The sequence below is a fragment of the Mirounga angustirostris genome, unplaced genomic scaffold, assembly GCF_029215605.1.
Source record: "Mirounga angustirostris isolate CCGP_5_RB_7025 unplaced genomic scaffold, mMirAng1.0.hap1 SCAF_3, whole genome shotgun sequence".
NCBI lineage: Eukaryota > Metazoa > Chordata > Mammalia > Carnivora > Phocidae > Mirounga > Mirounga angustirostris.
Genome location: NW_026991711.1, coordinates 86569532 through 86582834, shown reverse-complemented (window position 1 = coordinate 86582834; position 13303 = coordinate 86569532). Strand labels below are relative to the sequence as shown.

Genomic DNA, 13303 nt, shown 5'->3' with positions numbered 1-13303 from the left:
CTTAGCTAATTTTTAAAACACTTAGAAAGTATTTACAAAATATCAAATAATCAACATTAAATAGACAATACTGACTTTCACTTAAGCATAGTTCAGATTTATAAGCAAGTACTTTGTCAGAAAAGAACTTGTATTAACACAGTGCAGGAAAAGCTCTAGCACTTTAGCTCATTAACTAAATTAAAAATAGTAAATGCACATGGCACCTGGATGACACAGTCGTTTAAGCATCCAACTCTTGCTTTCAGCTCAGGTCCTGATCTCTCAGGGTCGTGAGATCGAGCCCCACTGTCAGGCTCTGTGCTCAGCATGGAGTCTGCTTAAGATTCTCTCTCTCCCTCGCCCTTTGCCCCTCCCCTCGCCGCCCGCATGTGTTCTCTCTCTCTCTCAAAATAAATGAATCTTAAAAAAAAAAATAGTAAATGCATTAAAAGTACCTGGTTAAGTTACACACATCTACACCCTTTGAAGAACCTTTAAAAGCAAAATATGCAAAGACCACATTTTCCTAGGATACATGGCAGGCTAACATAAATAAAATGGTCAGTCACCAAAATAACTCAAAGAAGGATTACACCTGCTAGTGGACCAATTAAGGCAGAAAGTTACTGGTGTTTTATGAAAAAAAGTACCAATTTAAGGACATCAAGGATATTAAACTTTTCCTGGCCACTAAATGTATTTAACTAAAAATTATGACACACAGTTGAAAAATACAAGTGTGCTTATAGGAATAGCAGGATGAGATATTTAAAATGAAGACTATTTGGTAAACCTGGCTTTTTATTGCTTACCTGCACATCGGGATTTTGCTTACTTTGATTATGAATAAAATCCTCCTACTTTCCTAGTTTCTGTTATCTACTATGGATCCCAATCAAGTAAATAATACAGGCAACAGAGCTATACGCACAATACCTTGTCTTTATGTCTTAATACCTTGTAATTTGGACTGTGTCTCCACTATGTGTCAATATCTCCTGAGACCTTACAGTTTGATCCCCAAATGAGAAATTTACCTAACAAACTGTAACAAATACAATTTTATCCTTCTGTACTGTGATACCAAATGCTCAGATTTTACTCATTACAAAACAATTTTCTCTATTATGCTAAGAAGATACAAAAATTAGCTGCACACCAACCCCTTTTATCAAACTCCCTGGCAAACAAAATCATACTACATAATGGTTGGTTCTACCAACAAAAAAGCCAATAAAATAAGTGGTTTTTTTTTTTTTTAACTGATGTTTCTACTGCTTTAGACCTCTGAAGCAAATATGAGACCTAAGACTGACTGCAATATTTCCCTCAGACCTTTGGTTCTCCCTGCTCTCTATCATACCTCTCTAGTCACAGAGGACTTGCTTATTTTGCTTATTTGCCACAATGTTTGCCATTATTATGGCTTCTCTGTCCCATTTTTTTTCAATTCTTATTTGCTTAACTCTATTAACTCTATCCTACATTTCTAGACTTGATATACTGCTAACCAGCAAGTACATTCTTACTTAGCAAACCACAAAGAAAATGATTATACTATCAAAAATGGGAATATTAACTGGATACCTGGGAGACGAAGATGGGAAGCCCTTTTATTGCAAACCCTTCGAATTTTCAAATTTTAAACCATGCCAATCTACTATTTATTTAAAAATTATACTTAAATTTCATGCATATGTATTTAGTACCTACTATGTACCTTTTTGAAGCTAACAATTATGGTCAACCACTGGCCTTTAGCTTTTTTCAGGTGTTTTCCTTACTAATGACACCCAACAGTTTTCATTAACTTTGAGATGCTGCTTTCTAAACAGCAGCAAAAGCCACCCTACTATTCAAGAGCAAGTCTGAGACCTGCTACAATATAAATCCATGGCCTGCTCAGAGAATTCTATGGAAATTGCAACATGAAGAACAATCCAAACGCAATACCTTACTAAATGTGAATACAGTGGATAAATGATTGGGTATTCCAAAATAAAATTATTAGCAACATAACAATTTTTATCCCAGATATAAGTTTAAAATAATTTAATTTTGTTCTGTTAAATATATGTACAGACTAACTCAGGATTAATTTTTCAAAAAAAAAAAAAAAGTACCCAACACAATACTTACCCTAACAACAAATACTGGACACTTTACTTTATTTGTTGATGTTCGAACAAATTTTGTTGTTACTGCATTCATAGGATTATTCAACATCCCTATAGGTGGGACCAACTACAAAAAGAAAAAATTGGATTTTAAGGGCTCCTGATTACACACAAGGCATAAACCAGGGAAATAGCAAGGTAATTATTTCAACATTTACAGACAAATTCAGGACTATACAGCACTTTAAAAGACTATTATTATAATCAGTCTGTATTAATTAAATGAAGAAAACTGAGATATAGGACAGTTAAATGCCCATTATTATTAAACAAACAACAAAATCAAATATGCAATTTCCCCAATTACTTCTCAAGGTCAACACAATAAAAACATGTTCACAATAAACCAAATTTAAAATTAACTTTCCTATTCCACAGACTCTGAAGCAGTGCAGTCTTTTGCTGGACATTTCTTTAAGCCCCAAATCAAAAGTTCATATACCGTTAAAGTAAAAGAAAAATTTTAATTGAATAAAAAAAAAATAGGGACGCCTGGGTGGCTCAGTCGGTTAAGCGTCTGCCTTCAGCGTGGGTCATGATCCCAGGGTCCTGGGATCGAGTCCCGCATCGGGCTCCTTGTTCCGCGGGGAGCCTGCTTCTCCCTCTGCCTCTGCCTCTCTCTCTCTATCTCTCATGAATAAATAAATAAAATCTTTAAAAAAAAAAAAAAAAAAAATATATATATATATATAACCCATGGAGTACAGAGATATGTTATATTATCTCTTTAGGAATGTTTTATTTAAATTATAAAAACATAAAAAAGAAAAGTCCATGTTTGCATTTGAGATCACATGGTTTTACGTCCAAATGTCCAAGCAAAGAGATTTTACTAAGCTAGTATAACATATCTTAATACTTACATCATTATAATAACCTGCATCAGGCTGAATTGCCCGCATATCTCTCTGGTCTCTTTGCCATATTCTATTCTGTTTAAAAACAAACAAATTAATTACTTAATATAATAGGTCCAATTATACTCAGTTTGAAACAAAATGTAAGCTGCTACCAAATGGGGAAAAAACAGAATTAAAACTTTTTCATTACGTTCTAAAACAAAGATAACAGTGGGTATCCTAAAGAGACCTTACCCTACTGACATTGTTTAGAATTTCCCTCCTCTCTTTACTCACCTCATCCCCAACCAATCATCCAAGATACTGTTGACCCCAATACATTCTCACTGGCCATGCTTTAATAAAAGGAAAAAGGATAAGGGATAGGCATATGTCTCCAATTCCTTCAAAATCCTCAGCACAAAACAATTCCTGGTATCTTGCCCTTGGTTTTCTTAATTCCTCTCAACCTCTCCTAGACTAGTTTTCCAACTGAATAACCTGAAAAAACCTAAATCTGTCTTCATCTCTGAATGAATCTTTTTCTCTTATGTGTCTGCAATATATTAATTATCCAATATGCAAACAGGTCTTTAACAACAGTCTCAGGTAAGAAAAAGCAAACAAATTTTCTTCATAGGAGGCCAGAGCAGATCAAAACCTGATTAAAGTAATAGCGTTAGTAATGAAAAGCAAATCTCAGAGACTAATTTCTAGGTGAGGACAAGTAAATAAAGAACTCAAAAGGGAGAAATATCAAGCAGAGATTTAGGCAGATGCCTACTCTGCCTTTAGTTACCTTGTCAGGGTTGCTTTCACCCTACAGTGCTTGACCGTCAAGAAAGTGGAGCCCTTTTCTCTGACAGTAAGAGCTATCCACCACCAGGGACTTGGAAAATCAGTGTTCCTAGAGCCATGCAAAATTGCTGTTCTGAGCGTGCGTTCCCACAAAAATATTCTTATGTTGGTAGTCTCTTGACATTTCAAATACACTGGGGGTTTAACAAGTGTTTTAAGGCTGGCTTTGGGATTAAAGTACCATTTTCTGAGATTTGCTGTGAACTTTGTTCTAAAAGTTTAAACTATGGGATGCCTGGGTGGCTCAGTTGGTTAAGCGTCTGCCTTCGGCTCGGGTCATGATCCCAGGGTCCTGGGATCAAGTCCCCGTGTCTGGCTCCTTGATCCACGGGGAGCCTGCTTTTCCCTCTGCCTGCCACTCCCCCTGCTTGTGCTCTCATGCTCGCTCACTCTCTCCAACAAATAAATAATCTTTTTTAAAAAAAGAAGTTTAAACTATAAATCACAGTTTAAATTTTACAATTTTTGAGAAGATGATTCATGCGTGCAGAAAGTAAAAAAGTACTAGTGATTGGCCTCATTTGAAATTCCACTTCATCCCACTAATTCAAGAAACACAGTTATACTTATTACCCTGCATTCTAAAAACTTTCTTCTTTTTAAAAAGCCAAAGTTTGGTCATCAGAAGCACATTAACTAGACTTACCTCCAAATACTTAATTACAGACGGATTATAGTCTATGGTTTTTCGGTTTACTGCTTTTCTCATCCGTTTTCCATCAAAGGTAAGCTGCTGCATTGCTTGCTGCTGTGCAAAATCAGGTCGCTTATAAAATAGTTGTCGAGGTGCTTGGTGTTGGAACCTTGGCATATGGAAAAAACGAGGAGGAGAACCAATTTCTGTAGCCATGGTGATGTATTCGTTCTAGGACACTAGGGTAAGGAAAAAGTATTTTCACTACAAATATCAGCACTGCAACATTATTTGAAAACATTTTAAAATGAACATTTTTCATACTTCTCTTCCATTTTCTAATAGATATCATTTCTAGCTTTTAGTCAACCTAATTACAAAATGAACTATCAGATTTAATGGCAGAAACCAGTTATACATTTGAAAAAGGCCAATTCACAGAATAAGTGCCAATGAGCATTTGTTGTAAAATTCAGCCTGGTGAACAGCATGGGGTCAATGTGCTGTGTACTGTGTCTGTGTGAAGTAGGGGAGGAGAGTAGAATCACTGAGAACTGTTCACATTTTTAAAACGAAGTTTTCATTAGATGTTTGATGGTAAAACAAATCATTTTAAGCTTATCATAAGACCCCAATTCATTTATGCAAGAGTTGCTACAAAATTTTTAAATCTGACTTTTTTTGTCCTTTTAACTTTCCTAGGAATAGTGCAGAAAAAGGAATAAACTATCCTATTTCATATGAATGCTAGAAGTATGTGTATCTAGGGGCTCCTGGGTGGTACAATCAGTTAAGCGTCCCACTCTTGATTTCGGCTCAGGTCATGATATCAGGGTCATGAGATCCAACCACACATCTGGCTCTGTGCTCAGCGCAGAGTCCGCTTGAGACTGTCACTCTCCCTCTGCCCCTCCTCCCACTCACACTCACATGCTCTCTCTAAACAAAATCTTTAAAAAGAAAAAAAAAATTTTTTAAATAAAAGTATATAGATCTAATTTCAGAATCAAAGTACCACAAAACTGTATTTCTCAATATGTGTATTTATATATTTACACAGGCAACATTAAGCTAACATCTCAACGGAAAAAATATTAAGAGCTTAAAAGTTTTCCAACTTTAAGGCTCTCCAATTAAATTTACATTCCAATAATATAAATATGCATGATATAAAAACACATTTTTAAGCACATTTTAAAAACCAGACTATGAAAAACACCTTTATAAAGGGTGTTAGTTAAGGGGCGCCTGGGTAGCTCAGTCGTCAAGCATCTGCCTTCGGCTCAGATCATGATCGCAGGGTCCTAGGACTGAGCCCTCCATTGGGCTCCCTGCTCAGCGGGAAGCCTGCTTCTCCCTCTCCCACTCCCCCTGCGTGTGTTCCCTCTCTCACTGTGTCTCTCTCTGTCAAATAAATAAATAAAATCTTAAAAAAAAAAAAGGTCTTAGTTAAAAGCAACTTCCACAATTATTTTTGTTTTGATAGCAGCAGAGATTGTACTCTGCATTATTTTTCTATAGTCTTATATTTGCCTTTCCTCATTCAAGACACTAAACAAGGACCTGAACAAAATTTATGATTTCCTTTGGATGAAAATATTCATACTACTATTACTTCATTCTGTCACTTTAGTCTCTACTGAAACCACTTAATAATGATAATAGGAAGGGGGGGATGACAGGAGGAACAAATAATAACAAAAATAAGTAGTGTGATAAAATATACATTTAATACATATTATTTCCACTACTCTGGAGCAATCCCAGAAGGTTTCTCACAAATGTTAATTTATAATGAGATAAACATTCTGTCTTTCTCTTAGGGCTATGTGTGAATTAAATCAGGATGCACAAATTGCACTAAGCATTTGACTCAATAATATTGGTGAAGGAATCTGTTTATTCAGCTATCCCATGAATCCAAGTAAGTTTCAGCAGCCAGATTTCAACTAATGGCTTCAATTCAGATATCTAGGCCAGTAATTCCAAAAGGATGCAGCTTTGGGCTCCTGGCTGGCTCAGTGGAAGAGCATCCAACTCTTGATCTCAGGGTCATGAGTTAGACCCCCAGGTTGGGTGTACAGATTACTTAAATAAAACTTTAAAAAAATAAATAAATAAGGGGCACCTGGGTGGCTCAGTGGGTTAAGCATCTGCCTTCGGCTCAGGTCATGATCCCAGGGACCTGGGATCGAGCCCAGCATCGGGCTCCCTGCTCAGTGGGAAGCCTGTTTCTCCCTCTCCAACTCCCCCTGCTTGTGTTCCTGCTCTTGCGCTTTCTGTCAAATAAATAAATAAAATCTTTTTTAAATAAATAAATATAAAAATAAAAAGACATAGCTTGAAAAGTATATCCTAAAATTACTATTTTTTCACTTTACAATAAATTTCTAATTTTATGAGAATAAAATCATTCTAATGATCTACTTTCTAGTATGACTGATATCAAATGAGAATTAAGGTTTTTTTACTGAAGTATGGTTAATCAACGATGTTACAAAAATAACATTTTAGGGGTTAGTCAGTAGAGTATGACTCATGATCCTGTCAGGGTCTTAAGTTCAGGCCCCACGTTGGGCATGGAGCCTAGTTAAAAAACAAACAAACAACAACAACTGGGTGGCTCAGTAGGTTAAGCATCTGCTTTTGGCTCAGGTCATGATCCGGGTCCTGGGATTGAGCCCCACATTGGGATTCCTGCTCAGTGGAGAGCCTGCTTCTCCCTCTCCTCCCAGCTCATGCTCTCTCTTGCTATCTGTCTCTCTTCCAAATAAATAAAATCTTAAAAAAAAAAAAATATTCAGCCCCCCAAAAAAGGGAATATAGCACTGATACACGCTACAACACGGATGAATCTTAAATACATTGTTAAGGGGGCACCTGTGTGGCTCAGTCAGTTGAGTGTCCACTCTTGGATTCGGCTCAGGGTCGTGAAATTGAGCCCCATGCAGGGTTCCGTGCTCTGCAGGGAGTTGGCCTGAGATTCTTTCCCTCTCCCTCTGCCCCTTCTTCCCCCCCCCAAAATAAATAAAATCTTTAAAAAAAAAAAAAAAAAACTGCTTAAATACATTATGTTAAGAAAAAAGCCAGACATAAAAGGTCACATATTGTATAATTCCATTTACATGAAAAATCCAGAACAGATGAACACAGACAAAGACAGAAAACAGATTAGTGGTTGCCAGGGGCTGGGGAAGGGAGGAAGAGGAAGTGAATGCTTTATGGGATTTCCTTTAGGGATGAGGAAAATGTTTGGAACTAGACAGAGGTAGTGGCTGCACAACATTGTGAATGTACTAAGTGATACTGAAATGGGCACTTTAAAATGGTTAAAACAGGGGCACCTGGGTGGATCAGTCAGTTAAGCATCTGCCTCTTTGGCTCAGGTCATGATCCCAGGATCCTGGGATCTAGCCCCGCATCGGGCTCCCTGCTCCGCGGAAAGCCTGCCTCTCCCCCTCCCTCTGCTGCTCCCCCTGCTGTGCTCTCCCTCACTCTCTCTCAAATAAATAAAATCTTTAAAAATAAATAAATAAAAATAAAATGGTTAAAACAGTGAATTTTATGTTATGTGACTTTTATCTCAGTTAAAAAATGGGGGATTTAATCCACTGGAAAAAATTTTATTTTATTTTATTTTTTAAAAGATTTTATTTATTTATTTGAGAGAGAGAGAATGAGAGAGAGCACATGAGAGAGGTTAGGGCCAGAGGGAGAAGCAGACTCCCTGCCGAGCAGGGAGCCTGATGCGGGACTCGATCCAGGGACTCCAGGATCATGACCTGAGCCGAAGGTAGTCGCTTAACCAACTGAGCCACCCAGGCGCCCTGGAAAAAATTTTAGATGGGTGGCTCACTCGGATGAGCATCTGCCTTCAGCTCAGGTCATGATGAAACATTGACAGTGTTGAAGATGGATGATAGGTACATGGCAACAAAGCATTAACCAAGAGCCAAATCAAGGATCTACTGTACAAACAGGAGGAAAATAACTGAAGTCAAATATAAAACAATCACTATGCTATTACTAACACTCCTGAATAATTCACATGTTAAAGCTGAAGAAAGATATTACTCCTTCACTTAAGACCTTTATATAGAGGATGGGAGAAAATACCTTTCTATTTACAAATTTGTATTCTAAAAAAAAAAACAACTTTAACTTTTCGTGAATGGTCAAGTACTGGTGTTCTAAAAATAAAAGTCCAGCATGAAGAAAAAGAGGGGAAAAGTACAATTATATTTTACATTAAGATCGAGCCCTAAAATAAAACGGAAACAAACCCCCTCAAAATACAGTGACCAATCTTCACATTAAACCTACACACTTCAGCTTCACTTCCTATAAACCGTTGTCACTTACCAAAGTCAAAACAGAGCCTTTTAGTAGCTGTTATGGGCTGAATTGTGTCCCCACACAAATTCATATGTTGAAGTCCTAACCTCCAATACCTCAGAATGTGACTATATTTGGAGATAGAGCCCTAATCCATATGACTAGTGTCCTTGTAAGAGGAGATTAGGACACAAACATACACAGAAGGAAAGCCATATGAAATTACAGGGAGAAGAGAATCATGTCAAGGAGAAAGGCCTCAGAAGAAAACAACCCTGCTCAAATCTTTTTTTTTTTAAAGACTGTATTTATTCATTTGACAGAGAGGCGGTGAGAGAGGGGACACAAGCAGGGGGAGTGGGAGAGGGAAAAGCAGGCCTCCTACTGAGCAGGGAGCCTGATGCAGGGCTCGATCCCAGGACCCTGGGATCATAACCTGAGCCGAAGGCAGATGCCCAACAACTGAGCCACCCAGGCGCCCCAACCCCGCTCAAATCTTAATCTTGGACCTCTAACTTCCAAAACTGTGAAAAAATACATTCTTGTTGTTTAAGCCACCAAGTCTGTGGTACTTTGTTATGACAAGCCTAGCAGACAAATACAGTGACAGAGCTAAATACCTGGCCCTCCTGGCTCACCAATATGGGTTGCCGAAAGATTCCAGCAACAATAAAACAGCTTTCTCTAACAGAGACAGCAGAAAATTCCATACATGAGGTTGAAAAATAAGTGACCCAGACAGAAAGAACTATCACTCAAGTCATTAAAACTATCCTTTAGGCTTCACTCAGGACTACATTTCAAGGAACTCTCTCTCTCTCTCTCTCTATAACCAAATGCAGAAAACATGTTTTATAAGCTTAGTGACGTGACATTACCAAAATTATAACTAAAGACAGAAAAGTGGATAGAAAAAAACCATAAATACTTTTCTTCAAGGAAAGTCATTACAAATTTTACACTGTAGAATTGTGCTATGCGGTGCCTGGGTGGCACATTCAGTTAAGCGTCCAACTCCTGGTTTGGCTCAAGTCATGGTCTCAGAGCCATGGAATCAAGGCCCACATCAGGCTCTGTGTTCAGCACGGGGTCTGAGATTCTCTCTCCCTCTGCCCCTCCCACTCATGCTCTCTAAAATAAATAAATCTTTAAAAAAAAAAAAAAAAAAAAAAGAGGTGCCTGGGTGGCTCACTTGGATGAGCATCTGCCTTCAGCTCAGGTCATGATCCCAGGGTCCTGGGATCGAGCCCTATGTTGGGCTCCCTGCTCAGCGGGGAGTCTGCTTCTCCCTCTCCCATTCCCTCTGTTTGTGTTCCCTCTCTTGCTCGCTCTGTCAAATAAATAAATGAAAACCTTTATAAAAAAAAAAAAGGTTAAGACTTAAACTGGAAATTATATAGAAAAATTAATTTGGGTAATGAGCAGGCATCACCAAAATCAGAGGTAGTTCCTAGCCATGAATACACACACACTTAGAAATTCTGAAACACGAAAAATCCCTGTGACACGGGGAAGCATAATGAGAAATGCAATTCATTTCAATAACTTATTAGTGAGCGCTAACTACTTGACAGGCACTAAAGACGGACACCCAGACACACACACAGTCTGCTCTCAAAAAGATTGACAGTTTAGGGCGCCTGGGTGGCTCACATGGTTAAGCGTCTGCCTTCGGCACAGGTCATGATCTCAGGGTCCTGGGATCGAGTCCCGCATCGGGCTCCCTGCTCCCTGGGAGCCTGCTTCTCCCTCTGCCTCTCTCTCTCTGTCTCTCATGAATAAATAAATAAAATCTAGGGGCGCCTGGGTGGCTCAGTCGTTAAGCGTCTGCCTTCGGCTCAAGTCATGATCCCAGGGTCCTGGGCTCCCTGCTCTGCGGGAAGCCTGCTTCTCCCTCTTCTACTCCCCCTGCTTGTGTTCCCTCTCTCACTGTGTCTCTCTCTGTCAAATAAATAAATAAAATCTTTTTAAAAATAAATAAATAAAATCTTTAAATAAAAAAAAAAGATTGACAGTTTATAAAAACAGAAGAGCTCAAAAAGAAAGCAATGTAAGATCTACTACTACACTGAGAATCTACTATGCTTGTTTGCCAGGAATGATCTATCATAGGCAATAGGAATAGAACGATACTTACAGCACAAGCCAGTCTTAAGTTTAAATTTGGGGTGGGCTAGGGCTAAGTAGGAGGAAAAGACATGGTGAAAAGAAACAAATTAAGTAATGCTCTCTCTCATTCACTCAGCACACCAGGGTCAGCATAGTCTTTTCCCCAACCAAACATAATCCAAAATAATCATCCACAACCAGACATTTCTGACTCCATTAGGAAAATTTCACCATCACAGCTGATATCCAACATAAAACAGGGGAAAATATATATATTTATATATGTATATATTTATAGGAAAATAACCTTGCTAAAACTTAACTAATTCCACAAGTTCAATCCAAAATGGATTTACTAAATGTTCCACACAATTGAATAAAAAGATCTTTTTTTTTTAAAGATTTTATTTAAGAGAGAGAATGCACTCTCAAGCATGAGGGGGGGAGGAGCAAAGGGAGACAGAGAATCTCAAGCAAAGTCCATGCTAAGTGCAGAGCATGATGCCAGGCTCGACCTCACGACCCTGAGATCACGACCGGACCCAAAACCAAGAGTCAGACACTTAACCGACTGAGCCACCCAGGAACCCCAAAGATCTTTAAACTACTGTTCAAGAGGGTAGAACTGAGGCTCTGAATCAAAAAAACAAAAACAAAAACAAAAACTTGGGGCACCTGGCTGGCTCAGTCAGTAGAGCATGCAACTCTTGATCTTGGGGTCATGAGTTCAAGCTCCACGTTGGGTAGAGAGTTTACTTAAAAGAAAAAAAAAAGAACCCTCCATGACCTGAAGTGTCATGAACTGGTCTAAAGCAGTATTTTTTCTTTAAAGTCACATCGTATTGGTGGTTCCTGAAATCAATCTGGTTAACAACCAACAGTACTTAATAATAAAAAAAAATAGAACACATAATATTGAACTGCACATTTTACAGGAAAGAAATGCTTTTGTGAAACTTCTGTTTCAGTTGTACATGTGTGTATACTGAGTCACAAGTAAAAAAAAGTATCTTCTTCCTATGGATCTCCTATCTATGCATCTTCCTCTTTTGATCACTTAATTTCTGCTACCACTGTGTATTCATAGCCAAAGAAGTTCATATGTAGCAACCGCCCTAAGTGGTAGTAGCTACGGCACCAGAATCTGGTCCAGTTATCAAATCAAATAATTCTTACCATGTCAACCACTAATCAGAGTTTCTGATTAGCACAAGAAAGCCTGTTTTCCCAAACTGAGATGAAATAATTCTAACCAAGAGTAAATTATCGATGCATTAAATACCTAGGATAGCAAGTATAATTACTGTACAACTTTTAAAAATAATAAAAAGTTTTAAGATCCCACTCTCATTAACATAAACCTGAACTCCATTGTCAGAAACCCAGCCTGGGAACCTCTATTTTAAGATTATCTATCTCCAGACCAATAAGTAGGTCCTGGGATGAATAATCTACCCTAAAAAAGATCTGATATGTAATATGTCACAGAACTTTCAGGGGACTTACATGAGTGGTAAACAAGACCAATAACAAAAATGATCATGGTCTCTTTTCTTCACAGCCCAATCTTTAATAATATGAATCCTGAACAAATCAGGAGCAATTATACTGAGACCATTCAGCTATTTAAAGAATAAACAAGAAGATAGCTGTTTAAAAAAGTAGTTTTTAGGGGCACCTGGGTGGCTCAGTCGTTAAGCGTCTGCCTTCAGCTCAGGTTGTGGTCCCAGGGTCCTGGAATCAAGCCCTGCATCGGGCTCCCCGCTCCACGGGAAGCCTGCTTCTCCCTCTCCCACTCCCTCTGCTTGTGTTCCCTCTCTCGCTGTATCTATCTCTGTCAATTGAATAAATAAAAAAAATTAAAAAGTCGTTTTTAAAAGTTCACATGATTCATGGGACACCTGGGTGGCTCGGTCGGTTAAGCATCTTCCTTCGACTCAGATCATGATCCCAATGTCTTGGGATCGAGTCCCACATCGAGCTCCTTGCTCAATGGGGAGACTGCTTCTCCCTCTGCCTGTGGCTCCCCCTGCTTATGCATGCATGCACGCTCTCTCTCTCTGACAAATAAATAAAATCTTTTAAAAATAAATAAAAAATAAAAGTTTACATGATTCTGTATCTTGACTGTGGTAGTAGATACACGAACCTATCCAAAAGGTCATGTGCTGTATACTTTATGTGACTTTCTTGAAATAACAAGATGACAAAGACGGAGAACAGATCAGTGATTGCCAGGAGTTAGGGGTGGGGGAGAGGTGTGACTATGAAAGGGGAACTACTGTAGTGATGAACTGTATCTCGACTATGGTGGTAGATACACAAATATATACATGTAACGAAACTGCAGAGAACTCATACACAAAAGA

The 13303-nt window shown here is 38.4% G+C and overlaps 1 protein-coding gene across 11 annotated transcripts in view; it reads right to left on the bottom strand.

Annotated features, from left to right (window-relative positions):
* The window catches only part of WDR33 (WD repeat domain 33), a 156530-nt gene that overhangs the window by 66233 nt on the left and 76994 nt on the right, over window positions 1–13303 (bottom strand). For 10 of the 11 annotated variants that reach the window (XM_064586364.1, XM_064586365.1, XM_064586366.1 and 7 more), the window contains exons 2-4: window positions 4503–4729; window positions 3023–3091; window positions 2122–2226 (exon numbers count right to left, since the gene is read on the bottom strand). In XM_064586364.1, coding sequence (XP_064442434.1) covers window positions 2122–2226; window positions 3023–3091; window positions 4503–4706 — 378 coding nt within the window. In that variant the 5' untranslated portion in view covers window positions 4707–4729. Of the gene's footprint in view, window positions 1–2121; window positions 2227–3022; window positions 3092–4502; window positions 4730–6618; window positions 6770–13303 lie in introns of all 11 variants that reach the window. The other variant, XM_064586363.1, reaches the window with a different exon arrangement.